Below are 26,176 nucleotides of genomic sequence, written 5' to 3' on the forward strand. Positions count from 1 at the left end.
TAACGAGCGTAAGCCCATGTTGTAGAAGACTGGTGCTATGTAACGAGCGTACGCCCATGTTGTATTAGACTGGTGCTATGTAACGAGCGTACGCCCATGTTGTATTAGACTGGTGCTATGTAACGAGCGTACGCCCATGTTGTATTAGACTGGTGCTATGTAACGAGCGTACGCCCATGTTGTATTAGACTGGTGCTATGTAACGAGCGTACGCCCATGTTGTATTAGACTGGTGCTATGTAACGAGCGTAAGCCCATGTTGTAGAAGACTGGTGCTATGTAACGAGCGTACGCCCATGTTGTAGAAGACTGGTGCTATGTAACGAGCGTACTCCCATGTTGTATTAGACTGGTGCTATGTAACGAGCGTACGCCCATGTTGTATTAGACTGGTGCTATGTAACGAGCGTACGCCCATGTTGTATTAGACTGGTGCTATGTAACGAGCGTACGCCCATGTTGTATTAGACTGGTGCTATGTAACGAGCGTACGCCCATGTTGTATTAGACTGGTGCTATGTAACGAGCGTAAGCCCATGTTGTAGAAGACTGGTGCTATGTAACGAGCGTACGCCCATGTTGTAGAAGACTGGTGCTATGTAACGAGCGTACTCCCATGTTGTATTAGACTGGTGCTATGTAACGAGCGTACGCCCATGTTGTATTAGACTGGTGCTATGTAACGAGCGTACGCCCATGTTGTATTAGACTGGTGCTATGTAACGAGCGTACGCCCATGTTGTATTAGACTGGTGCTATGTAACGAGCGTACGCCCATGTTGTATTAGACTGGTGCTATGTAACGAGCGTACGCCATGTTGTATTAGACAGGTGCTATGTAACGAGCGTACGCCCATGTTGTATTAGACTGGTGCTATATAACGACCGTACGCCCATGTTGTATTAGACTGGTGCTATGTAACGAGCGTACTCCCATGTTGTATTAGACTGGAGCTATATAACGAGCGTACGCCCATGTTGTATTAGACTGGTGCTATGTAACGAGCGTACGCCCATGTTGTAGAAGACTGGTGCTATGTAACGAGCGTACGCCCATGTTGTATTAGACTGGTGCTATGTAACGAGCGTACGCCCATGTTGTATTAGACTGGTGCTATGTAACGAGCGTACGCCCATGTTGTATTAGACTGGTGCTATGTAACGAGCGTACGCCCATGTTGTATTAGACTGGTGCTATGTAACGAGCGTACGCCCATGTTGTATTAGACTGGTGCTATGTAACGAGCGTACGCCCATGTTGTATTAGACAGGTGCTATGTAACGAGCGTACGCCCATGTTGTATTAGACAGGTGCTATGTAACGAGCGTACGCCCATGTTGTATTAGACTGGTGCTATGTAACGAGCGTACGCCCATGTTGTATTAGACTGGTGCTATGTAACGAGCGTACGCCCATGTTGTATTAGACTGGTGCTATGTAACGAGCGTACGCCCATGTTGTATTAGACTGGTGCTATGTAACGAGCGTAAGCCCATGTTGTAGAAGACTGGTGCTATGTAACGAGCGTACGCCCATGTTGTAGAAGACTGGTGCTATGTAACGAGCGTACTCCCATGTTGTATTAGACTGGTGCTATGTAACGAGCGTACGCCCATGTTGTAGTAGACTGGTGCTATGTAACGAGCGTACGCCCATGTTGTATTAGACTGGTGCTATGTAACGAGCGTACGCCCATGTTGTATTAGACTGGTGCTATGTAACGAGCGTACGCCCATGTTGTATTAGACTGGTGCTATGTAACGAGCGTACGCCATGTTGTATTAGACAGGTGCTATGTAACGAGCGTACGCCCATGTTGTATTAGACTGGTGCTATATAACGACCGTACGCCCATGTTGTATTAGACTGGTGCTATGTAACGAGCGTACTCCCATGTTGTATTAGACTGGAGCTATATAACGAGCGTACGCCCATGTTGTATTAGACTGGTGCTATGTAACGAGCGTACGCCCATGTTGTAGAAGACTGGTGCTATGTAACGAGCGTACGCCCATGTTGTATTAGACTGGTGCTATGTAACGAGCGTACGCCCATGTTGTATTAGACAGGTGCTATGTAACGAGCGTACGCCCATGTTGTATTAGACAGGTGCTATGTAACGAGCGTACGCCATGTTGTATTAGACTGGTGCTATGTAACGAGCGTACGCCCATGTTGTATTAGACTGGTGCTATGTAACGAGCGTACGCCATGTTGTATTAGACTGGTGCTATGTAACGAGCGTACGCCCATGTTGTATTAGACTGGTGCTATGTAACGAGCGTACTCCCATGTTGTATTAGACTGGTGCTATGTAACGAGCGTACGCCCATGTTGTATTAGACAGGTGCTATGTAACGAGCGTACTCCCATGTTGTATTAGACTGGTGCTATGTAACGAGCATACGCCCATGTTGTATTAGACTGGTGCTATGTAACGAGCGTAAGCCCATGTTGTAGAAGACTGGTGCTATATAACGAGCGTACGCCCATGTTGTAGAAGACTGGTGCTATGTAACGAGCGTACGCCCATGTTGTAGAAGACTGGTGCTATGTAACGAGCGTACGCCCATGTTGTAGAAGACAGGTGCTATGTAATGAACGTACGCCATGTTGTATTAGACTGGTGCTATGTAACGAGCGTACGCCCATGTTGTAGAAGACTGGTGCTATGTAACGAGCGTACGCCCATGTTGTAGAAGACTGGTGCTATGTAACGAGCGTACGCCCATGTTGTAGAAGACTGGTGCTATGTAATGAACGTACGCCATGTTGTATTAGACTGGTGCTATGTAACGAGCGTACGCCCATGTTGTATTAGACTGGTGCTATGTAACGAGCGTACGCCCATGTTGTATTAGACTGGTGCTATGTAACGAGCGCACTCCCATGTTGTATTAGACTGGTGCTATGTAACTAGCATACGCCCATGTTGTAGAAGACTGGTGCTATGTAACGAGCGTACGCCCATGTTGTAGAAGACAGGTGCTATGTAATGAACGTACGCCATGTTGTATTAGACTGGTGCTATGTAACGAGCGTACGCCCATGTTGTATTAGACTGGTGCTATGTAACGAGCGTACGCCCATGTTGTATTAGACTGGTGCTATATAACGAGCGTACGCCCATGTTGTATTAGACTGGTGCTATGTAACGAGCGTACGCCCATGTTGTATTAGACTGGTGCTATATAACGAGCGTACGCCCATGTTGTAGAAGACTGGTGCTATGTAACGAGCGTACGCCCATGTTGTATTAGACTGGTGCTATGTAACGAGCGTACGCCCATGTTGTATTAGACTGGTGCTATATAACGAGCGTACGCCCATGTTGTAGAAGACTGGTGCTATGTAACGAGCGTACGCCCATGTTGTATTAGACTGGTGCTATGTAACGAGCGTACGCCCATGTTGTATTAGACTGGTGCTATGTAACGAGCGTACGCCCATGTTGTATTAGACTGGTGCTATGTAACGAGCGTACGCCCATGTTGTATTAGACTGGTGCTATGTAACGAGCGTACGCCCATGTTGTATTAGACTGGTGCTATGTAACGAGCGTACGCCCATGTTGTATTAGACTGGTGCTATGTAACGAGCATACGTCCATGTTGTAGAAGACTGGTGCTATGTAACGAGCGTACGCCCATGTTGTATTAGACTGGTGCTATGTAACGAGCATACGCCATGTTGTATTAGACTGGTGCTATGTAACGAGCGTACGCCCATGTTGTATTAGACTGGTGCTATGTAACGAGCGTACGCCCATGTTGTAGAAGACTGGTGCTATGTAACGAGCGTACGCCCATGTTGTATTAGACTGGTGCTATGTAACGAGCGTATGCCATGTTGTATTAGACTGGTGCTATGTAACGAGCGTACGCCCATGTTGTATTAGACTGGTGCTATGTAACGAGCGTACGCCCATGTTGTAGAAGACTGGTACTATGTAACGAGCATACGCCCATGTTGTAGAAGACTGGTGCTATGTAACGAGCGTACGCCCATGTTGTATTAGACTGGTGCTATGTAACGAGCGTACGCCATGTTGTATTAGACTGGTGCTATGTAACGAGCGTACGCCCATGTTGTAGAAGACTGGTGCTATGTAACGAGCATACGCCCATGTTGTAGAAGACTGGTGCTATGTAACGAGCGTACGCCCATGTTGTATTAGACTGGTGCTATGTAACGAGCGTACGCCATGTTGTATTAGACTGGTGCTATGTAACGAGCGTACGCCCATGTTGTATTAGACTGGTGCTATGTAACGAGCGTACGCCCATGTTGTAGAAGACTGGTACTATGTAACGAGCATACGCCCATGTTGTAGAAGACTGGTGCTATGTAACGAGCGTACGCCCATGTTGTATTAGACTGGTGCTATGTAACGAGCGTACGCCATGTTGTATTAGACTGGTGCTATGTAACGAGCGTACGCCCATGTTGTATTAGACTGGTGCTATGTAACGAGCGTACTCCCATGTTGTATTAGACTGGTGCTATGTAACGAGCGTACGCCCATGTTGTATTAGACTGGTGCTATGTAACGAGTGTACGCCCATGTTGTATTAGACTGGTGCTATGTAACGAGCATACGCCCATGTTGTAGAAGACTGGTGCTATGTAACGAGCGTACGCCCATGTTGTATTAGACTGGTGCTATGTAACGAGCGTACGCCCATGTTGTATTAGACTGGTGCTATGTAACGAGCGTACGCCCATGTTGTATTAGACTGGTGCTATGTAATGAGCGTACGCCCATGTTGTAGAAGACTGGTGCTATGTAACGAGCGTACGCCCTTGTTGTATTAGACTGGTGCTATGTAACGAGCGTACGCCCATGTTGTATTAGACTGGTGCTATGTAACGAGTGTACGCCATGTTGTATTAAACTGATGCTATGTAACGAGCAGACGCCCATGTTGTAGAAGACTGGTGCTATCTAACGAGCGCACTCCCATGTTGTATTAGACTGGTGCTATGTAACGAGCAGACGCCCATGTTGTAGAAGACTGGTGCTATCTAACGAGCGCACTCCCATGTTGTATTAGACTGGTGCTATGTAACGAGCGTACGCCCATGTTGTATTAGACTGGTGCTATGTAACGAACGTACGCCCATGTTGTAGAAGACTGGTGCTATGTAACGAACGTACGCCCATGTTGTATTAGACTGGTGCTATGTAACGAGGGTACGCCCATGTTGTATTAGACTGGTGCTATGTAACGAGCGTACGCCCATGTTGTATTAGACTGGTGCTATGTAACGAGCGTACGCCCATGTTGTATTAGACTGGTGCTATGTAACGAGCGTACGCCCATGTTTTATTAGACAGGTGCTATGTAACGAGCGTACGCCATGTTGTATTAGACTGGTGCTATGTAACGAGCGTACGCCCATGTTGTAGAAGACTGGTGCTATGTAACGAACGTACGCCCATGTTGTAGAAGACTGGTGCTATGTAACGAACGTACGCCATGTTGTAGAAGACTGGTGCTATGTAATGAGCGTACGCCATGTTGTATTAGACTGGTGCTATGTAACAAGCGTACTCCCATGTTGTATTAGACTGGTGCTATGTAACGAGCGTACGCCCATGTTGTATTAGACTGGTGCTATGTAACGAGCGTACTCCCATGTTGTATTAGACTGGTGCTATGTAACGAGCGTACGCCCATGTTGTATTAGACTGGTGCTATGTAACGAGGGTACGCCCATGTTGTAGAAGACTGGTGCTATGTAACGAGCGTACGCCCATGTTATATTAGACTGGTGCTATGTAACGAGCGTACGCCATGTTGTATTAGACTGGTGCTATGTAACGAGCGTACGCCCATGTTATATTAGACTGGTGCTATGTAACGAGCGTACGCCATGTTGTATTAGACTGGTGCTATGTAACGAGCGTACGCCCATGTTGTAGAAGACTGGTGCTATGTAACGAGCGTACGCCCTTGTTGTATTAGACTGGTGCTATGTAACGAGCGTACGCCCATGTTGTATTAGACTGGTGCTATGTAACGAGTGTACGCCATGTTGTATTAAACTGATGCTATGTAACGAGCAGACGCCCATGTTGTAGAAGACTGGTGCTATCTAACGAGCGCACTCCCATGTTGTATTAGACTGGTGCTATGTAACGAGCAGACGCCCATGTTGTAGAAGACTGGTGCTATCTAACGAGCGCACTCCCATGTTGTATTAGACTGGTGCTATGTAACGAGCGTACGCCCATGTTGTATTAGACTGGTGCTATGTAACGAACGTACGCCCATGTTGTAGAAGACTGGTGCTATGTAACGAACGTACGCCCATGTTGTATTAGACTGGTGCTATGTAACGAGGGTACGCCCATGTTGTATTAGACTGGTGCTATGTAACGAGCGTACGCCCATGTTGTATTAGACTGGTGCTATGTAACGAGCGTACGCCCATGTTGTATTAGACTGGTGCTATGTAACGAGCGTACGCCCATGTTTTATTAGACAGGTGCTATGTAACGAGCGTACGCCATGTTGTATTAGACTGGTGCTATGTAACGAGCGTACGCCCATGTTGTAGAAGACTGGTGCTATGTAACGAACGTACGCCCATGTTGTAGAAGACTGGTGCTATGTAACGAACGTACGCCATGTTGTAGAAGACTGGTGCTATGTAATGAGCGTACGCCATGTTGTATTAGACTGGTGCTATGTAACAAGCGTACTCCCATGTTGTATTAGACTGGTGCTATGTAACGAGCGTACGCCCATGTTGTATTAGACTGGTGCTATGTAACGAGCGTACTCCCATGTTGTATTAGACTGGTGCTATGTAACGAGCGTACGCCCATGTTGTATTAGACTGGTGCTATGTAACGAGGGTACGCCCATGTTGTAGAAGACTGGTGCTATGTAACGAGCGTACGCCCATGTTATATTAGACTGGTGCTATGTAACGAGCGTACGCCATGTTGTATTAGACTGGTGCTATGTAACGAGCGTACGCCCATGTTATATTAGACTGGTGCTATGTAACGAGCGTACGCCATGTTGTATTAGACTGGTGCTATGTAACGAGCGTACGCCCATGTTGTATTAGACTGGTGCTATGTAACGAACGTACGCCATGTTGTATTAGACTGGTGCTATGTAACGAGCGCACTCCCATGTTGTATTAGACTGGTGCTATGTAACGAGCGTACGCCCATGTTGTATTAGACTGGTGCTATGTAACGAACGTACGCCATGTTGTATTAGACTGGTGCTATGTAACGAGCGTACTCCCATGTTGTATTAGACTGGTGCTATGTAACGAGCGTACGCCCATGTTGTATTAGACTGGTGCTATGTAACGAGCGTACGCCCATGTTGTATTAGACTGGTGCTATGTAACGAGCGTACGCCCATGTTGTATTAGACTGGTGCTATGTAACGAGCGTACGCCCATGTTGTATTAGACTGGTGCTATGTAACGAGCGTACGCCCATGTTGTATTAGACTGGTGCTATGTAACTAGCGTACGCCCATGTTGTAGAAGACTGGTGCTATGTAACGAGCGTACGCCCATGTTGTAGAAGACTGGTGCTATGTAACGAGCGTACGCCCATGTTGTAGAAGACTGGTGCTATGTAACGAGCGTACGCCCATGTTGAGCTCTATTTGTTTTTTTTTTTGTCTTTTTCTTCTTTCTTGTATAGCGCTGACAGGATTTTGGGCCAACCAATCAGCGTCCCCAGCACATCATACATTCACCTGTGTGCAATTGCATTGCTTATTCCTGAAACCTGCTGGGGTTGGTGTTCCGCCAGGAGAGGTGTCAGAAATGCTGCCCCGGGTATTACAATTTAAAGGTTTCATGCACGGTATCAGCTTTGTTTTCTTTCCTAGGATATGTTTGGCCTCCATTAGATTCTCACCTATGTTAGAATCGAGTGTGCTTCTTCACCGGACTGTAAAGCTCTTTAACAGCTCATTGCAAAAGATCAGATTCCATTTTTAGAACAGATTTAAAATAATTCCCCAGTCACTCGCGAAAGCAAATTAGAGCAAAATCTTCTTGTGGGCAGTGTGTGAAGTCACAGGGTGCTAATTTATAAATGTGCTCTTATGACAGCTTCTAGTGCCAATATTTTTTTGGGGGGGAGAAGCGGTTTCATTCGCAAACCTTGAGTAAAAGACCACGCATTAAGTGATTTCACATCAGCTGCACCTTTGAAATAAAGTTTGAATGTATTTGTAAGACGTTGTTAGATTTTATGATAATTAGGCACAAGAGGATTTGAATTATGCCTCTGAATTCCCTTCACTGCAAGACCCGTAACCGGGAACAAGTTAAAGGCAAAAATATTTAGAAAATGCCATATTTATTGAGGTGGACAGCACTTTAACCTCTCACTGCAAGAGGAGCCAGGTACAGTACACACTCGTAGCTAAGGAATGAAAGACCACTTGGCCTCCCAACACGAGTCTCTACTCTGACACTACAGACCATACGTCAGTGGTTGGTCACTGTATATTACAAGGGCGGTGGGGAAGCTCTTTAATGATAAACTGCTGCAGCCAGTGAAAAAATATCTGTATCTTTTATTTTGCGTATTTGTTTATTGCTTGGAAAAGTTCATTTGCTCTGCAGGTCACATGCATACAATGACAGGACTGCAGTGAAAGATGGGAAAGGTATACAAGGATATACCAAATAAGTATACATGGGAAGGATGTTGATCCAGGGATTAATCCGATTGCCATTTCTTGGAGTCAGGAAGGAATTAATTTTTCCCCTTAATGGGGTTTTTTTGTTTGCCTTCCTCTAGATCAATAAGTATAGATATAGGATAAAGTATCTGTTGTCTAAATTTAGCATAGGTTGAACTTGATGGACCTATGTCTTTTTTCAACCTCATCAACTATGTAACTATATGTAACTATGAAAGGGTTAATAGGCATGTTTATGTTTCCCAAAAGAACTCAAATACCAAAAACCCACACCAAAGCAAACATGGTCATACAGTGACCCTGCCAGCACTTACCTTGGCAGAGCCTGTAATAGGAAAAGCCAAGCGCACAGCAACATACAAAAAAAACCCCACAGCAATTTAACAATGCGCGCGCTGTGTAACGAAAGTAACTCAATGATGTACTTCTATCAAATCTTACAGTACGAGGAACTGCACGTTATCTTCCTCCCAGGCACGATAAGCTGCTCTCTTTCCCTAGTGAGCATTAGATATGCATAGAGACACGACAAGATCAGGCTTCACTGCTTCACTCGTTTTTTTAGTTAATGCCAGTTGCAAATTGTAAAGCCATACCCAGAGCCCAATGGGGAATGAATACTAAACAGCGTGTATGATTACATATTCTATGTGCCGCGTCCTGTTGATATGTTTCTGCATTTTATTTGGAGCTGCTGTTGTTTTTCTCAGCTGGCACCGAGTAGAATAAAACAGAGGGTTGGCCTTGTGCTGGAGCCCAGTTCGAATTCCAGTGGAAGCTCTTAGCTACTCTAACCAAATCACTATTGTATGGCCCCCGCTATGAGTCATGCACCAAAAACTCATTCTACCTATAAAGTATACTACTTCCAGGAATTGACGGCTATTGTACCTGACTGAATAAACATGTTTGAGAATATTTGGTCCCCGTGGCTGGCCCATACTGAAAATAATGGAGGCTAACAAAAAGGGGATATTTGAACTACCCTCAAAGAGTCTTTGTTTAATAACGTTTCTCACTCCAATACATTTAGAATGATAGGTATTTTTATACAGCACGCTTGTACTAATGAACATTTAAATAATATTGGTCTCTTATGGACACTTATTACAATACTGAATTAATTATTTTGTTTTAACTGTTTTGCTTATTTATGTTGATATTTTTATTAATATATACAGGAAGTTGGCTTCTGCATTAGCTGAATAATGGGGGTGCACTCAGGGATAATAGTACTTTGGAAACTTTGAAAAAACAGGGTCCCTGTTTGGATATGCACTCCACCTTACAGATGTAAATTATACATAATGGTAAGAGGTGTTGTTAAACACCTCCACTGATTAGAAAAAATAATAATAATTGTATTATATTCAAAGGCAAAACAAAAAAGTAGGATTAAAACTGGGACTCACATTGGCGCTTGTACAGAACTGCAGGTAAATATATAGTAGTACTGTTCCTGCTATTACATACTGTAGGAAAAAACCTAATGGAAGCGAACAGCCATGCACATCTAAGAGATGTCTGCGTGTGATAGATACTCTATCTAGGCATGTGTACTGGTGTATAGAAACAAGTGCTTGGTGTACAACGTTACTAGTGAAATAATGATTTCCACGACTCTCAAAAGTGAGAGAGATAATACCAAATAAAACTTAATAGCAACCCTATGTGTGTGTGTGTATTATATACAATGTAACATGCCAAGGTAACTGAAATACCAACTATGCAAAGTATCCATAGGTCTTAAGTGACGCAGACTGACCAGATGTGTCCTGATCCAATCCTCCTACGCCTTTCTATATGTTGTATATAGCTGTAAGCAGACTATAGAGAAGGCATGGGGATAAAGTGTCACAGACAGTGGGAGTACTGCAGCATAGCTCAAACGAAAGCTGTGGTAAATGTACCGTGAGCCCTAGCTGCTTGTGGATGCCTCGTGAGCCCACAATATATGGTAGCAAAATGCTACTACTATCTGAAGGCACTATAGCTCTTCCTCATACCCCACACACACACCGGAGGGAGGGGGGGGGAGGGAAAGAGAGAGGGGAAGCGGGGAAACAAATCCTGCAAGCTGAAAAAGCCGGTCAGTGTCACGCTCAAGACCTCGGTAAGTCTGCTAGAGTCCCTCTCTGCTAGTGGATGCCTCATGAGCCCACATCAAATTTTAAGCTTGTTCACTAAACCATTCGTAAAGGTATGCTAGCGCACTATTGAGAGAGTGACCATGACGTCACTAACACGACGCGCGTTTCGTTCGGTCACACACTTCTTCGGGGGTTATATTTTTATTACCATGTTTATATGCTTTCTATTGTCTATTGGTTGTCGGAGCCAAGATGATGTTGCGAATTTCTAACGTTGACACCGATGGACATATTTTGTAGGTTTTAATGTTTAAAAGTTACATTTACCAGCAACTGTGAGCCACAGAGATGGGGGCCCCAGAGGTGAGAGCGCTGGGTGCCCCAGAGACGAGAGCCCCAGAGACGAGAGCCCCTAGAAATGAGAGCCCCAGAGATGAGAGCCCTAGAGAGCAGAGCACTGGGTGCCCCAGAGACGGGAGCCCCAGAGACGGGAGCCTCAGAGACGAGAGCCCCAGAGACGAGAGCCCCAGAGACGGGAGCCCCTGAGATGGGAGCACTATGCTTGAGCTCTAGTTGACTCCATGGATCCAATAAAGTATATACAAAGAAAAGTTTGGGAGGGATTCTCTAAAACACAAATATGTTTAAGAAAAAAAACCTGAAAATCTGTTTTAAAAATAAATGTATTTTCATAATTGAGTATATTATGGGATAACCATTTCTCTGTGACTTACCTAATGAAAATATCTCCCATAACAAAACACCAAAGGACCACACATCGCTCTGGGTTGTGTAGATTTTATCAAAAATAGCCTCCGGCGCCATCCACTTTAGAGGTAACCGGGCCTGTGAATAGGAAGAACATCCATCACCTTTCTGCTGACACCCCTGGAAAGTGGAATAGCCTCTGCCAGGTAATGTCTTCTGTTCAACATGACATTTTGCCCGGGACGTAAAACAGCCGTCTCATGGGGGCTGTGGGAATCAAGTCTGCACAGGTTATTCCTCTAGGAGATAATGTTATATTCGTTGTTGGTTGTACTTTTTTCTCGTGACAAATGTCTGTAGCTTCCATTGCTGCCGAGTAAATCAATGGACATACCCTGTGCTTAGAATTTACATACCATATTACATACCAATATAATGATTTCAATTAAAGATAAATGGCTATAGCTACAGGATTTGCATAACTAGTGATTATCACTCAATGTTTACTAATAGGCATTGGCAGACCCCACTGGATGTTATCACCAAGTGCAATGTAAGTCCCTCTCCCCCTGGGTTTCCTGCAGGGCTATACTCACATCTCCTTTCCGCACATAGTCCGGATCTTTGTATATATCACGGGCCAGGCCAAAATCACAGATCTTCACCACGTTATTTTCAGACAGAAGGATGTTCCTGGCAGCCAAGTCCCGGTGAATACACTGCAAGACATAGGACAACATATTCAAGAAGGATCACACACACAACAAGAAGGACATCTTGTCCCTTTAAAGATTCAGGCCCATGTTTACTAAGTAGTCTTATCATACCTAGGACAACTCACAGCCAATTGGCTTGCATAAATATGTATCATTTTATTTATACAACACCAACAATGTACGCAGCAGGTTACAAAATTACAATACAAGGTAAATAAGGTGTATACTAAGGAATTGGACAGCATTACAGGATATATATATATATATATATATATATATATATATATATATATATATATACACACATACATACATACATACACACACAAACTTATACACACACAAATGTGACATGGTGCGCAGGAGTTTCTGAATCTCCCCTAATTCAAATACAGAAAATCCCAAACATTATGAACCTTCCGCACTCACAAGAAAAAAAACTAGAGAACATTGAGAGTAAAACATTTTTGTTATTAAATACATCATACTCTCCCGCAATATATAGGCGATGATGTGATTCAAGAACAACGTCACATACAGTACACTCCCCCTAAAATGCAAGACCCTGTCTAAGAGGGAAAGCCTTAAGTGAAGAGGTCTCCCTAATAATTCCCCAAAACAATACTCCACTGAGTATAGAAAAGTCACAATACGCAGGTGATCTAATCATCTAACAGGCAATCTATCCAAAAAAGAAACTAATTAAAAAATAATCATTAAAAAAATGCCAGAATAAAAGGTACCACTAATATAGTATTGGGAAACAAACGTAAGGTGTCTTCCGGCGCCAGGTGTCACCACTGAGGAAATATGTCCCAAAATATCAGCATTGACAAACTGAAATCAATATAATCATATTGTATCAAGCTCAGAAGACCCCTTTATAACAGTATATTTGATGTAGCCACTAAAGGATGGATGTGGATACATGATATCGCAGTAACCTGGAAACAATTTGCTCGATACAAAGCACTTCATTCTTACACATCAAACTTGTTGGTAACTCCAATTGTGAACTAGTACATTTGAAAGCGTTAATGATGTTATTGCAGTAGCTTATGGTCTTCCTTCCACTAACCATCCTTTTCTTCAGCAGCAGTCTGAGAACTCCCCTATTAATAAAGGATTCTCATAGATTCCTAGTGCAAACATTACACAAACCAGATGCACTTTGTCATGTCCCTGAGGCTTACCCTATCAATCAATGCACTTACATATTGTTCTAATACCAAGTCTCACTACATATCTCTCTACTCTTCTTAGCCATTTGTCAACTTCCATTTATTTCAGTAGAAATGAAATGCGTTATTAATTATGCGTTCGCCGCTTCTCGCTGTAGGGGCCTTAGATTGTAAAAATACATGCACGTATGGAATTTAGAAATGACAGCGGTAATAAACGTTTTCATGATGCATTGTAGACTTTTATGCAACACTAAGGGCAATATTTACTCAACAGTGCTAAGCCGTAAGAGAATAAACGTTAAGTTTGCTTATGGCCCTACATGTTCAAAATGAGGGTCAACTCCTTTGTTGCCGGGGAGGCCCACAGCCCATTGCACTGCAGACCCCGCGGGAAGGGAAGGGGTTAGAAAGATGTGCGGTGCTCTGGTGCTTTCTGTTGCAGAGATCTTACTTTTCTTGAAGCCAGGAACTCCATGCCCTTTGCCACCTGGAAGCTATAACATATCAGGTCCTCCATCGTCAGTGGCCGTTTCCTCAAATCTTCGGGATCTAAAGGAACCAGAGGTAATTTCGGAAAAATAAACACTTCCAACTGTACAGGCAGCGTACACTAGGGGTCGTTCCTGGGTAGATATTCACATTAGCGCAGTGGTGCTCAACTCCAGTCCTCAAGAGCCACCAACAGGTTGGGTTTTAAGGATAGCTCTGCTTCAGCACAGGTGGGTCAATCAGTGGCTCAGTCGAAGACTGAGCCACTGATTGACCCACCTGTGCTGAAGCAGAGGTATCCGTAAACCCTGATCTGTTGGTGGCCCTTGAGGTCTGGAGTTGGCCAGTCAACGACTGACCAACTGATTGAGCCACCTGTGCTGAAGCTGGGATATCCTGAAAAACCTCTGCATTAGCATCTCAAACACAAGTACAGTTCCCCCAGCCAACTTCCTGAGCTTTCCTGCGTTTCTTCTTTTTTTTGATTTTTTTTTTTTTACTAATAATTGTTTCCTGTCATTAGTTTTTTAGGGGGGTTCAAAGTTCAGAGGGAAAGTCTTGGCAGCGAAAATGGGGGAAACCGTGCCCATTCCCAAAACGCTAGTTATCGTCCACAGCAGCAGGAAGAGAATTTGGACAAAGGCGGTCACGTTTCTTTATAGCCCATTCTTCATCAAACTAAAAGCAACACTATTTACAGTTGGGTTTGCTTCATAATGATCATATGAGGATGTAAAACAGAAATTGGACATCACCACACTCCTCTGGCTGCCCGAAAACCTCCATAGATGTGATAATTATTATATTATTATAATGCTAGGGGAAATGTTTACTTTAAACGGAATGACAGTGGTGACTCCGCACGGATCTGTGATGCTTGTATTGAACGCTCTACTGGACACTTTATATCCGAAGCTGAACTAAGTTGCACTTTGCGGATACCGTTCCAAATAGCTGACACATTGAGGTGTTTTACTTATGCATTGGGCCATATTTACCGGTGCTGGAAGACAACTTGCAGCACATTTCATTCAATGAACTGGAAGGTTTCTTATGACAAAAGGCGGCTTAGTAAGCATGAGCCTATGGGGTTACATAATGGTGCATTCATTTCATTTGGAAATGTGTGCTGTTACTTTGGGACTGTAGGTGAGCACTAACTAAAGTTGCTAACTGCTGCTTTATATTTAATTAACCAGTGTAACCAATGTCCCTGGTAAACTTTGATGGTGTATCCAGCTCTTGTGTCACAAGTAGGAATAACTACATTAAAAACACAGGCAGTGTGTTGGTTCTAGGAGACCCTGGGCAGATGCATGCTCGGGTTTACCTTCTTCCTCCTCCTCCGAGTCGCTGTAGCTTTTATCTTCAATGAATCCCGAGCTGGCAGAGCTGCCGGTGCTGGCGACACTTTCTAGCCGCCTCTTGATGAGCTCGGAGAGGTTGCTATTCGAGCCGTCCAGCGCCTTCTCTGCTTCCTGCGACTGGGGAGAGGTCACACAATAACAGCTCACCCCATGCATCACATTTGTACACAGAGTAGCATTTAGTTTTCAGTGAGGGGAACAGTATTTGTGCAGTCCGATGACATATTGGCAGTGAAAGCACTTGTATGTATATATGTATTTATTTATATAGCGCCATTAGTGTACATAGCGCTTCACAGCAGTAATACACGTGATAATCATATTAATAACAAATAATACAAATAACAGGTCATGGGAGTAAGTGCTTCAGACATAAAAGTAACATTTCGGAAGAAGAGTCCCCCCTGGATGAGTGGTTTCAGTTCAAATTTAACGTAGGTTGAACTCGATGGACATACCGCACGTCTTTTTTTCAACAAGGTGAGAAGGGGGGGGGGGGGGGGCTTGGAGAGCCAAATGGTCCTTACGTGCCATCAACTTCTATGCATGTATGCGGCTGTGAAATAATGTATTGTATCAATGATTAGCAGGATTCTGTATGATGGACTCTCCTTACCTTGTATGCTATGAAATCCCCTCTTTTGCTTCTTAAGTAGTTGGACAGGTTTCCATTCTTGCAATATTCCACAATGACCATCAATGGACCTGCCACAAAGAGGATGAGAGGACTTGTGATTACTTAGAAACAGACCATCTTATTTCTTTTTTTTTTTAGTAAATTCTTTATTTGTAATCTAGAGTTTTATAACAATTAACATATACAATACACACAGAAATCATATCTACAATTCTATATCAGCATTACATATACCTGTAATTATCCTAGCCTCAAAACAATATGCAGACTTAACATAACTTCCTTATAAACGAATCGTATAATAAGACACTAAACAATAAATGATATAATACAGTATAAAATATGAATTATATAATCAAATATACAATAACAGTATACTAAAACTAATATTAAACATAATAAACTAATATTAATAATAATATTAGACAGTCACAGAACAAAAGCAACATAACATAAAATAAAAACAAGCCAAACCACAAAATGTTCATCAAAATTATCCTTAGTATTCCTACTTTGGTAACTATTTTCCCTTTCTACTCTTCTCACAGGTTCCTATTATAAATATAATCTGTCCATGGTAACCAAGCCGATCTTATTTCAAGTGAGAAAAACTGGACCTGCAGTAGCAGCGGCCATTGGTATAAGCTAACCTGGTTTGAATGCCTGTACAGTGCTGGGTTCACCTCACAGTATTATTATTTCAGCAGCGCTGCTGGTTTAGATCATTGATTTATTTGCTGCCTCGGACACTGCAACTCATTGCAAAGATATTAATTTCATGCTTTTCCGGCAGTAAAGTTGTGATGAGAGTAAAAAAAAACCCACTTCTGCTGGGCAAACTTCAACAGAAACAGGGTTTTTACATTCTTAATGTTGGTGTTTTACAATCATTCAAATGTTCTAAATGAAAAACATCACTGGGATTGCCCCAAAGTCTGGGCCAGGAGAGGGGCGTCTTCCGACTCTCAAGTTCTTTGATCTATTTATCAGTGTGTCCCAGATTTATCAAAGAATAAAATCCCACTAAAAGCCTCTGTTTGATAAAGCCCCCCGCAACCGTATTGGTGAATCTGGAGCAGTCTCCTGGGGGGTTATTCTTTAAACTGTGACAGTGCCGATCGGGTCTTTATGGCACAGAAACTCCCATTTAAGTCAATGGGAGTTTCCGTGCTCCAGTGCCCTGGATGGTACGGATGCTGATTAAATGAACCTTTGAATAATTACTGTCCCAGTGTTGCCCCGGGGCTGCCCTGCTCATGGTCACCTTCCTGTTTCCTCTGTGATCCTGTATACTCCCTGGTAGGTGAGAATTTCTCCCTCCACACACAGCACATTACGCTCTCTTGGCTCTGGCCCAATGATTTTGCATGAGTGACAGAGAGCTCGCTGTAACGTGCGGACGTGCCAGGTATATATCTTGTTTTCATTCTATCCGTCTTTTCCCCCTCTGACGCAGACACTAAATTCCTTTTTATCTTATAGGCGTAATAAACCAGTGCCAGGACAATGCAACAATCTCCAGATATACATATTATCATTTATATGGCACGACAACTCGGGTGCAACACAGAATACACATCCTATGTGTGCATAGTTATGCAGTGACTAGCTTAATGCAGTAACCATATGCTTAAGTATAGTGTGTATGTATGTATATAGATACACATACACACTAATATATATTTATATATATATATATACACACACACTCAGAATCCCTTGCTGCAGTGGAAGCACAGTATGCTAGGTGATAATGGTGAAAGGCAGGATTGCAGACCTGTCTAAGACATGTGAATGTGCTCACAAGTGATCTTTTTATTTTATATATATATATACACACACACACACATACACACTCTCTCTCTGTCACCCACTCTCTCTCTCTCTGTCACCCACTCTCTCTGTCACCCACTCTCTCTCTCTGTCACCCGCTCTCTCTCTCTCCCTGTCACCCACTCTCTCTGTCACCCACTCTCACACTCACACTCTGGATATCTTATTTACCCTATATATCTTAACTGCCCTATACCCACACAGAAATAACCTATACTGCTTTCTTCCAGATCAGACTCTCGAGCTTCACAAAAGGAGACATCGGAACCCCCCTAACCCAGAAGACAGGTAGGGAACGCCTCCCCTCCAATGTATAACATTGCGGAAATGAGGTACCTGGACATTGAGGGACTGCGGATCAGGTAAGATCCCAGGCGAGATTGCTGCTTTAGATATTGTGAAGCGGGGGCATCCAGACACTGGTTAAGGGGTTCAGGAAACTAGTCACACACACGTAACAAGGACTAATTGTAGTAAAGTATAAATGTAATACAATAAATAAATTTATGTCAAAAACTAATGTAGTTCTTACTAGGAATTTATTCAATTTCTTTTTAAGCGGGGCGGGGCTAGGTGGCGAGTAGATTTTTTGGTTCGGCGAATACATTTTTGGGTGATTTGTCAAGCTATATATATATATATATATATATATATATATAATATATATATATATATATATATATCACATTTTATACTTTACCTCATCAATGGGGGCACCTGTGGTTTTTTGGTGTGACCACTCTTACACAATCTATACCAGTGGTGCTTAACTCCAGTATTCAAGGGCCACCAACAAGTCAGGTTTTAAGGATATCCCTGCTCGAAGACCGAGCCACGGCTTGAGCCACCTGTGCTGAAGCAGGGATATCCTAAAAACGTGATCTGTAAGGAGGTCTTGAGGACTGGAGTTCAGCACCACTGGTCTACACAACTAACCCCAGACTGAGGATCCCTTTGCACCTGGCAGGGTGTATGTGCTGTGCAGAGAGACACTTGGCGTGGATGCTGTAATATCTCCTGCCACATTGAAGAGCCCAATGAAATGGTAAACATCCCTTTAGGAGAATTTGCTCCGGTTTTGTCATTTACAAGGTTTAAATCACTATATCTCAGGGGGGGGGGGGACTACGTTTGAAGCCCATGCAGTAAAATCCTCTTATCCTTAAAGAATTTAAATCTCAGACCTTAAAGATGGTTGTCTCCTTCCACTGAAACAAAATGACAGCCAGTGATGCTAAAAAAGTGTTAATATCAAGAAAGAACAGACCTCTTTAATGTGGTCCACAAGTTACAAAAATGCATGTGTTTGGGGTTTTTTCAAAGTGGCTACAGAGATTTTAATTAAGAACGTTGCAATTGATGTAAAATTAAGGCTGCGTCCCCGCTAGCGCTGAGCGGGCGGCGCTTGCCGTTTTTACTTACACATATCTATATATGAAAGTCCCCGCTCACGCGGTGCAAGCGCGCTCATCCACACTTGGCGCTTGGGTAAACAAAAAAAATTAACTTTTGAGCGCGCTCAACTTGCCCACAATGCCCCTCCCCCCCCCCCCCTGCGCGCACTCTTCCGAAATAGCAGGGACACCCGGCGCTCATGCTTGGAGAGCTGGTGACGTCACCGCTCTCCAGCATGAGCGCGGTCAGCGCTGGCGGGGCCACAGCCTGATGCAGCCATGTATTTATATTATTTCTTTGTTTGGGATGTCATTATTCAACACCTTGAGTTCTGCAGGGGCCATGCATGGTGGGTGAAGGTAGCGCTCCGGGGTCTTTCATACTGCAAGTAACCGCCGCAGGGAAGGGGCTCATCTGGCACATGAGATCACTCACCTCCAGGCTTCGTGCAAGCCCCCAGTAAATTAACGACATTCAGGTGATGTCCGATGTGGATAAGGATCTTCAGCTCTGACATCAATGCCTTGCACTCGTTGTTTGTCGCACACTCTGTTTTAACATAAAACAGGACAAAGTCATCTCCACACAATGGGACATTTTTACAGGGCACAGAAAATCCTGTTTAGGTTACAGAGGAAACATCAAGAGGACAAATGAAAACAGCCACGGCCCCGAAGAGGAATCTCAAAAACAAGATGCATAGTCAGCACATATTTGGCCTTGGCTAACTGCCTCTCGTGTCCAAGCAGAAGATTAATCGTATGCGACTATGGATAATCCTTCCTCGCTCAGCAAATAAAAAATAACGTTATCGTAACAATTTAGAGTATTATGCTTTGTTTATATAATAATAATTGTAAATTCATAGTGCAGAATCAACATTATTGTCCAATTGTCCTAATGAAGGGTCAGACGGAGCCTCACTGATCATTAGAAGCAGGTTTTTATTGTTCATGTAACTGTAGCATTATAATTTGCATTATTTGTTGGGGTTGTGCAAGTACAAATAAATCAGATATCCCGCTGATGTGATGTGCTTTGCAGCCATCGTATCTCTGCTCTGGGACAGGTTAGCCCTGTTCAATTGTAGAGCATACAGTTTCCTGAGCAAAGGGAAGACCACATATTGAACAGGGGACATCAAAAATAAACAACGATAATACATATTGCATCCTGTCTGATGCTAGTACAGTGGATGATACCAGCACTCACCCCAGAACCTTGTCTCCGTAAACCAAGACTTCAGCCACACAGACAGGACACACATCACAGAAGATTGGGCAATGAAACCCAAGAGCATTCCCAGGCCTGTCAGGGCTCAATGATTTGGAGCGAGTGCCATGCGCTGGACATCAGACCCATTCAATTGCAACAGCCTGGCTCCCATTGATTTCAGTAATATTTCGTCAGACTATGTCCATTACATTGTAATTATTCTGATCCAGAAACACCATGTCTCACGCATCTGGATCCTTGGATCTTTACAGCTATTGGGCTCTGTCTATGTTCTATGTTCTGTCCTTGATTTTAACTACATATTGCCATGCCCAGTAGCACTCCGTTCTGACACTTCTATGCAAATATATATATTGTGGTTACTTTGGGGGTATATAAATTAGGAGCTTACCGATTTTCTCTGTTCAGCTATTAACACCCCCAGAAGCTACAAGAGTGAAATTAACAACTTGTTTGCTGCCTACTCAAAATATGGTAGGGGCAAAATGAATATTTAGATTATTATCCTGGGGTTTAGGGTTTCATTGCCGACTCATGTCAAGAGACAAAACCCAAGAGGAAATGTACCTTTAAGCATCTTAACAGCAACTGTTTTGCAGGTTGAACATTTATCAATGCCAAAAGCAGAGGCTTCCACCACCTTCCCGAAAGCACCGTGACCCAGCGTCTTACCTGGAGGTAAAAGTCAAGAGTGAGCTGTAGCTCAATCAAATCTGGTAACAAGCATGCAAAGGAAGTCATGCAAAGCCATGGGACGTCATGCAAAGCCATGAGACTTCGTGCAAAGCCATGGGAAGTCATGCATAGCCATGCAGTCATGCAAAGTCATAAGACATCATGCAAAGCCATGGGACGTCGTGCAAAGCCATGGGAAGTCATGCAAAGCCATGGGACGTCGTGCAAAGCCATGGGAAGTCATGCAAAGCCATGGGAAGTCATGCAAAGCCATGCAGTCATGCAAAGTCATAAGACATCATGCAAAGCCATGGGACGCCATGGGAAGTCATGCAAAGCCATGGGACGTCGTGCAAAGCCATGGGACGTCGTGCAAAGCCATGGGAAGTCATGCAAAGCCATGGGACGTCGTGCAAAGCCATGGGACGTCGTGCAAAGCCATGGGACGTCGTGCAAAGCCATGGGACGTCGTGCAAAGCCATGGGACGTCATGCATTGCCATGCAGTCATGCAAAGCCATGGGAAGTCATGCAAAGTCATGGGACATCATGGAAATGCTGAGAGATGAGCAGGTCCCAAAAGTCAACAGTTAAACCTTCCAATAGTGAAACAAAGCTGTGAGCACATGATACAAATGCTTTTGTGTTTCCCTCAATGTCTTGCACCGGGTTGTATGCATTGAATATTGTCAGCACTAAATTGCACATGGCAGATATGGGAGGTTAGTTAAGATAAGTGATAAGGTTCAAACATAGGCAGATCTAAGGAGATCGGATTACTATTTAAGTCAGAATGGATTTCTCCCCCTGAGGAAGGTCCCGTTCAGTGGACCGAAACGTTGGATATATGTGCAAGTTTCTTTAATACAGTTGATAGCTGCTTATACCTTCTGAGTGCTGTTGTCTCCTTACCTTTGCTGGTAATGTATGATAGATATATATATATATTCACAGCAAGTATGTCATTCAAAAAATTTTGCACATACAGTATGTTATTTCTTATTCTCAAACACTATGCTACTACAGTATGCAATTACAAATAAGCTTGCAATAATAATATGGGTTGGATAAAAAAAGCTGGTATTTGTATCAGTGAGGTGCTAGCACAATATTTATGTGTTGCTATGTAGATTAAACAGACCAATTTCAGTTAATCAAATGTAAAGGAATGAGTAGGTCATTGGGGTTCACTGCAGAAAACTCCCTTGTGACAGAACTCACAGGTTGGCACACAAGATAAGGTCTAACACCGAGCATACCAGCAGCTCCCACACAGTGATGTTCACGGAGAGGCCCAAACATGGGATAGATAGGGCTATGCAGAGGAACAGGTATTACACGCACGCAGTATTTTAAAAACAAACCCAGCGTAACTTTTTTGAACCTCTCCCCATCCCGTGAAGTAACGAATCCTAAAACTGGCAATTTACTAAATGGGGCAGACTTAAAAAGTGACATTTCTAGTGAAAGATGAACACGGACGATTCTGTATTGAGCAGATTGTTTCCAAGCCACAGAGAATGATTCTGTATTATTGTGATTTAAATGATGCTTAAAAGGTAGAATCCTATTGCCAGAAAAACTAATATCATTACATTCGGCACAGCAACTCCCCCATACGTACTTCCCTCGGTGCTCCTATACGTACTTCCCTCGGTGCTCCTATACGTACTTCCCTCGGTGCTCCTATACGTACTGCTCTTGGTACTCCTATAGGTACTGCTCTTGCGGCTCCTATACTACTTGCTAACAAATTGGTGCTAAAGTAGTCAAAATGGGCTCTGACTTCATAGAAATCGCTTCACGTGTGGTGCTGGGTGTTGACACAAGTACACATGTATGCCGTTTAATACATGGCTCTTCCTGTGTTCCAGTGTCTAGAGCAGGGGTGGCCGACTCCAGTCCTCAAGGGCCACCGACAGGCCAGGTTTTCACAATATCCCTGCTTCAGCACAGGTGGTGCAGTCTTCGACAGCCACTGATTGAGCCACCTGTGCTGAAGCAGGGATATCCTGAAAACCTGACCTGGTGGTGGCCCTTGAGGACTGGAGTTGGCCGTCCCTGGTCTGGTGGTCTGCCTGGTGCAATCCTCTTATGTGAGTTTTTTCATGACCTGTTTTGTGATTGAGGGACTCACTGTGAGTCCTACGGTTTTTATTCTGTATCAGAACCAAAGCGAACATTTTCAGTTATCACATTTTGAAATGTCTTGAAGCAGAGACCAGTGAGGTTTGGGAAGCTTTGTATACTCCATTTCATTTATGAAGAACATTCGCAGTACAACTGTGAAGTACATGTTCTTTGGGAAAAAAGACATGGCCATCGGAAGCACATCCAATGGAGGCTCGAGGAAGTAGCCAGCAGACATGTTATCCTATCCCTCTTCCTATGGCCACCTGCTGTTTGTGGGAGCAATGCATCCAAAAGTAAGCCTTACTGTGTGACAATGGGTGGTCTCCTTTATCAAATCATGTAACTATATTAGATTACATTAGACGGCAGTATTGTCAGGGTGGCACATCTATGGTATTTCCTAGCCTGCGTTTGTCCAGTCCCACAGTAGGGTGGCACATACCAAGACTGAGCCTGTCACGGGGGAATTCCCACTTGCTGCTGTCATAGGGCAGCCTCTCACACTGCTCGTCCAATGGCATCTCCTCCGGGTCCATGATGATGGACAGATAGCCGGTCTTCATTTCTGATGCATGCGGCTGCAGAGAAGACAAGAAGATCAGAGTGGGAGCATCAGCTTGTGTCTCCAAATGCATAGACAGTGCCAACCAATCAAGCTCTGTACACAGGTATATATTGAGACCCCAGAACACCTAGCCTACCCGTAAGACCTTCTGTAAGTCATGAAAATCAGGGGTGTCCATTTGTCCTGTACATCCCCAGTGACTGCAAATCAGTTACACACATAATTCAGCCTATCCCAGCATCTGCATACAGCCATCACTCAACAGTCTAAAGGTGCTTCTGAACTTCCCAATATGGCCAAAACAGTACTGTATTGTTTTTGCCTGGAATAGCTCAATTCGTGTCCTTAGGGATGATATACCAGCACAGAGGTTCTCACACATTACACTCAAGTAAATTGGTTGTCTCATCTGCAAAACTGGTGCAAAAACTGCCCATCAGAGTTAAGAATTCCGTTGGTTTCACTGGAAAACCATTTCCTCGATACATTTGGTGTTGTTTTATAGCCTCAGTTTTGCAGCCAGACTTTGATAACACAGAAGGTAGAAGTCATGACCACTATCCCAGGTCTTTCAATAACTCAATAAAAATCCAGGCTGATTGTGAATAAGCTTTTATAGGGCATTATATCCTGTTATTTATTATAAAGTGACTGGATGTATCTGACAGTATCGCTAACAACTGTCAACTTTCCTGTAAGGCAGCGGTCCCACAGCCAAAGTATGTGTACCTATGCAATCACCAGTCTAAGTGGCCATCACATGGTGCAGTAAATAAGTTACTCAATACAATACTTTGTGGCTTCCATTCCTAGCTGGTACATGTATACACGTTATCTTTTCCTTCCCAGAACGCACTTTAAAAAAAAAAAAAACTGTTAATCTTTCTGGTAAAATATCTTAATAAAACCAAGTTAGAAATAAACAGGGGCGTCTCTTTCCTCTTCTGCTGGATGATAGACATGTGATGTATCAGGGAATCTCCTCGATAAATAAAAGTTGACTAGATACCTTTGTTGGAGCAGTCAGGAGAATCACTCACCTTTTTCAGCTTTCGTATAAACAAGGTGAGTAGGAGCCAAAATAGGGTCGCTGCCACCCCTGTGCAGACAAGGATGATCACTTCTATGTTGGATTTCTCCTCCGCACCTGTGCGTACAGGAGGGACAATACATGTCACATTGAGGTAGGATAGCTCCGGGGATCCCCCAGCTCAACATTCATTTAACAAAACCCTCCACATGGGTGAGTTCTTGATGCTCGTATCTTTCTTAACGGGGTCCAATATTTGTTACTCTCAGGAAGCAGCGCGTGCTTTGAGCTGCACTGCGGAATCGCTCACCTAGAATTGTGATGAAGGCAGAAGTGCTGGCATGTCCCATCTCATTGGTAGCACGACACTCGTATAAACCCTCATCATCCTTCTTCACCCTCTCAATGATCAGGCTGCTGTTGTAGAGAAGGGTTATTCCTGGAAGGGAAAATGTATCTTCAAAAGCAGATACTACCACCATGTCAACGTGTGCTGCAGTGTACAACTGAAGTGCGCGGAAACAGTAAGAAACGCACAATCTGCAGCACACAAAGGGACCTACGGCAAGTCAGAAATATGACACTGGGTGTTGCACTCCCACTTCTAGGATCACGGTCTTATTCACAATGATACAAACGTGGGATGCAGTCGTTTCCCCCCTCTCTTTACCTGGAATACAGCACCCACATTATACCTCACAACCTGAAGGTTGGGAGAATGTTTCACTTCTTATAGCGTCAGGCTGCGCTTATAGTGCCGGCGACGTCAGGCAGCGGTCGCTGGAAAAATCAAATTGAGATGACTTCCAGCGATCGCGACCAAACCGTCACGTTGCGCTTACTATAAGCGCACGCGACGGCGGCAATGCATTCGTTTTGACGCGACGTCGTCGGCACTATAAGCGCAGCCTTAAGCAGTACATTGAGTCCCAGCTGCCAGCAAAGTGTCCTCTCCTTTGCCTTCCTTTGTTGGTCCTCTAATAGAAAGGAGGCTATACACAACTATGTTGATATCATGGGAGAGGCAACATCACAAGCACGTTGTTGACCCTGTGGAAATCAAGGGGCTAGTGGTCAGAATTCTCCCTGCTCCATCAGACCTACCTGAAGCAGGTTTAATCAGATAGCCATTCTTCAACCAGGTGATGTCGGGTGTGGGCGTTCCATTGACTCTGCATTCCAGGTACAACGTGCTGCTACTGTTCACCACAGCTTCTGCAAGCTCCTGGACCACTTGTGGAGCTTCCTTCTCTGCAATGACACACACGAGCCAGAGAGATGTTCAAGAATGCTCTGCTCAAGATGCTACATCAGGGGGTGGTCAACACCAATCCTCACGGCCACCAACAGGTCAGGTTTTAAAGATATACCAGCTTCAGCACTGGTGGCTCAATCAGTGGATCAGTCAATAACTGGCCCTTG

The 26,176-nt window shown here is 43.9% G+C and overlaps 1 protein-coding gene across 1 annotated transcript in view; it reads right to left on the reverse strand.

Moving 5' to 3' along the window:
• LOC142467239 (vascular endothelial growth factor receptor kdr-like) overlaps nt 1–26,176 on the reverse strand; it is a 145,984-nt gene that overhangs the window by 17,639 nt on the left and 102,169 nt on the right. The window contains 11 exon segments of the mRNA XM_075572670.1: nt 11,522–11,633; nt 12,092–12,214; nt 13,847–13,944; nt 15,215–15,368; nt 15,868–15,956; nt 19,552–19,665; nt 20,920–21,024; nt 23,602–23,737; nt 24,765–24,871; nt 25,065–25,193; nt 25,859–26,005. Coding sequence (XP_075428785.1) covers nt 11,522–11,633; nt 12,092–12,214; nt 13,847–13,944; nt 15,215–15,368; nt 15,868–15,956; nt 19,552–19,665; nt 20,920–21,024; nt 23,602–23,737; nt 24,765–24,871; nt 25,065–25,193; nt 25,859–26,005 — 1,314 coding nt within the window.

The sequence above is a fragment of the Ascaphus truei genome, chromosome 16, assembly GCF_040206685.1.
Source record: "Ascaphus truei isolate aAscTru1 chromosome 16, aAscTru1.hap1, whole genome shotgun sequence".
NCBI lineage: Eukaryota > Metazoa > Chordata > Amphibia > Anura > Ascaphidae > Ascaphus > Ascaphus truei.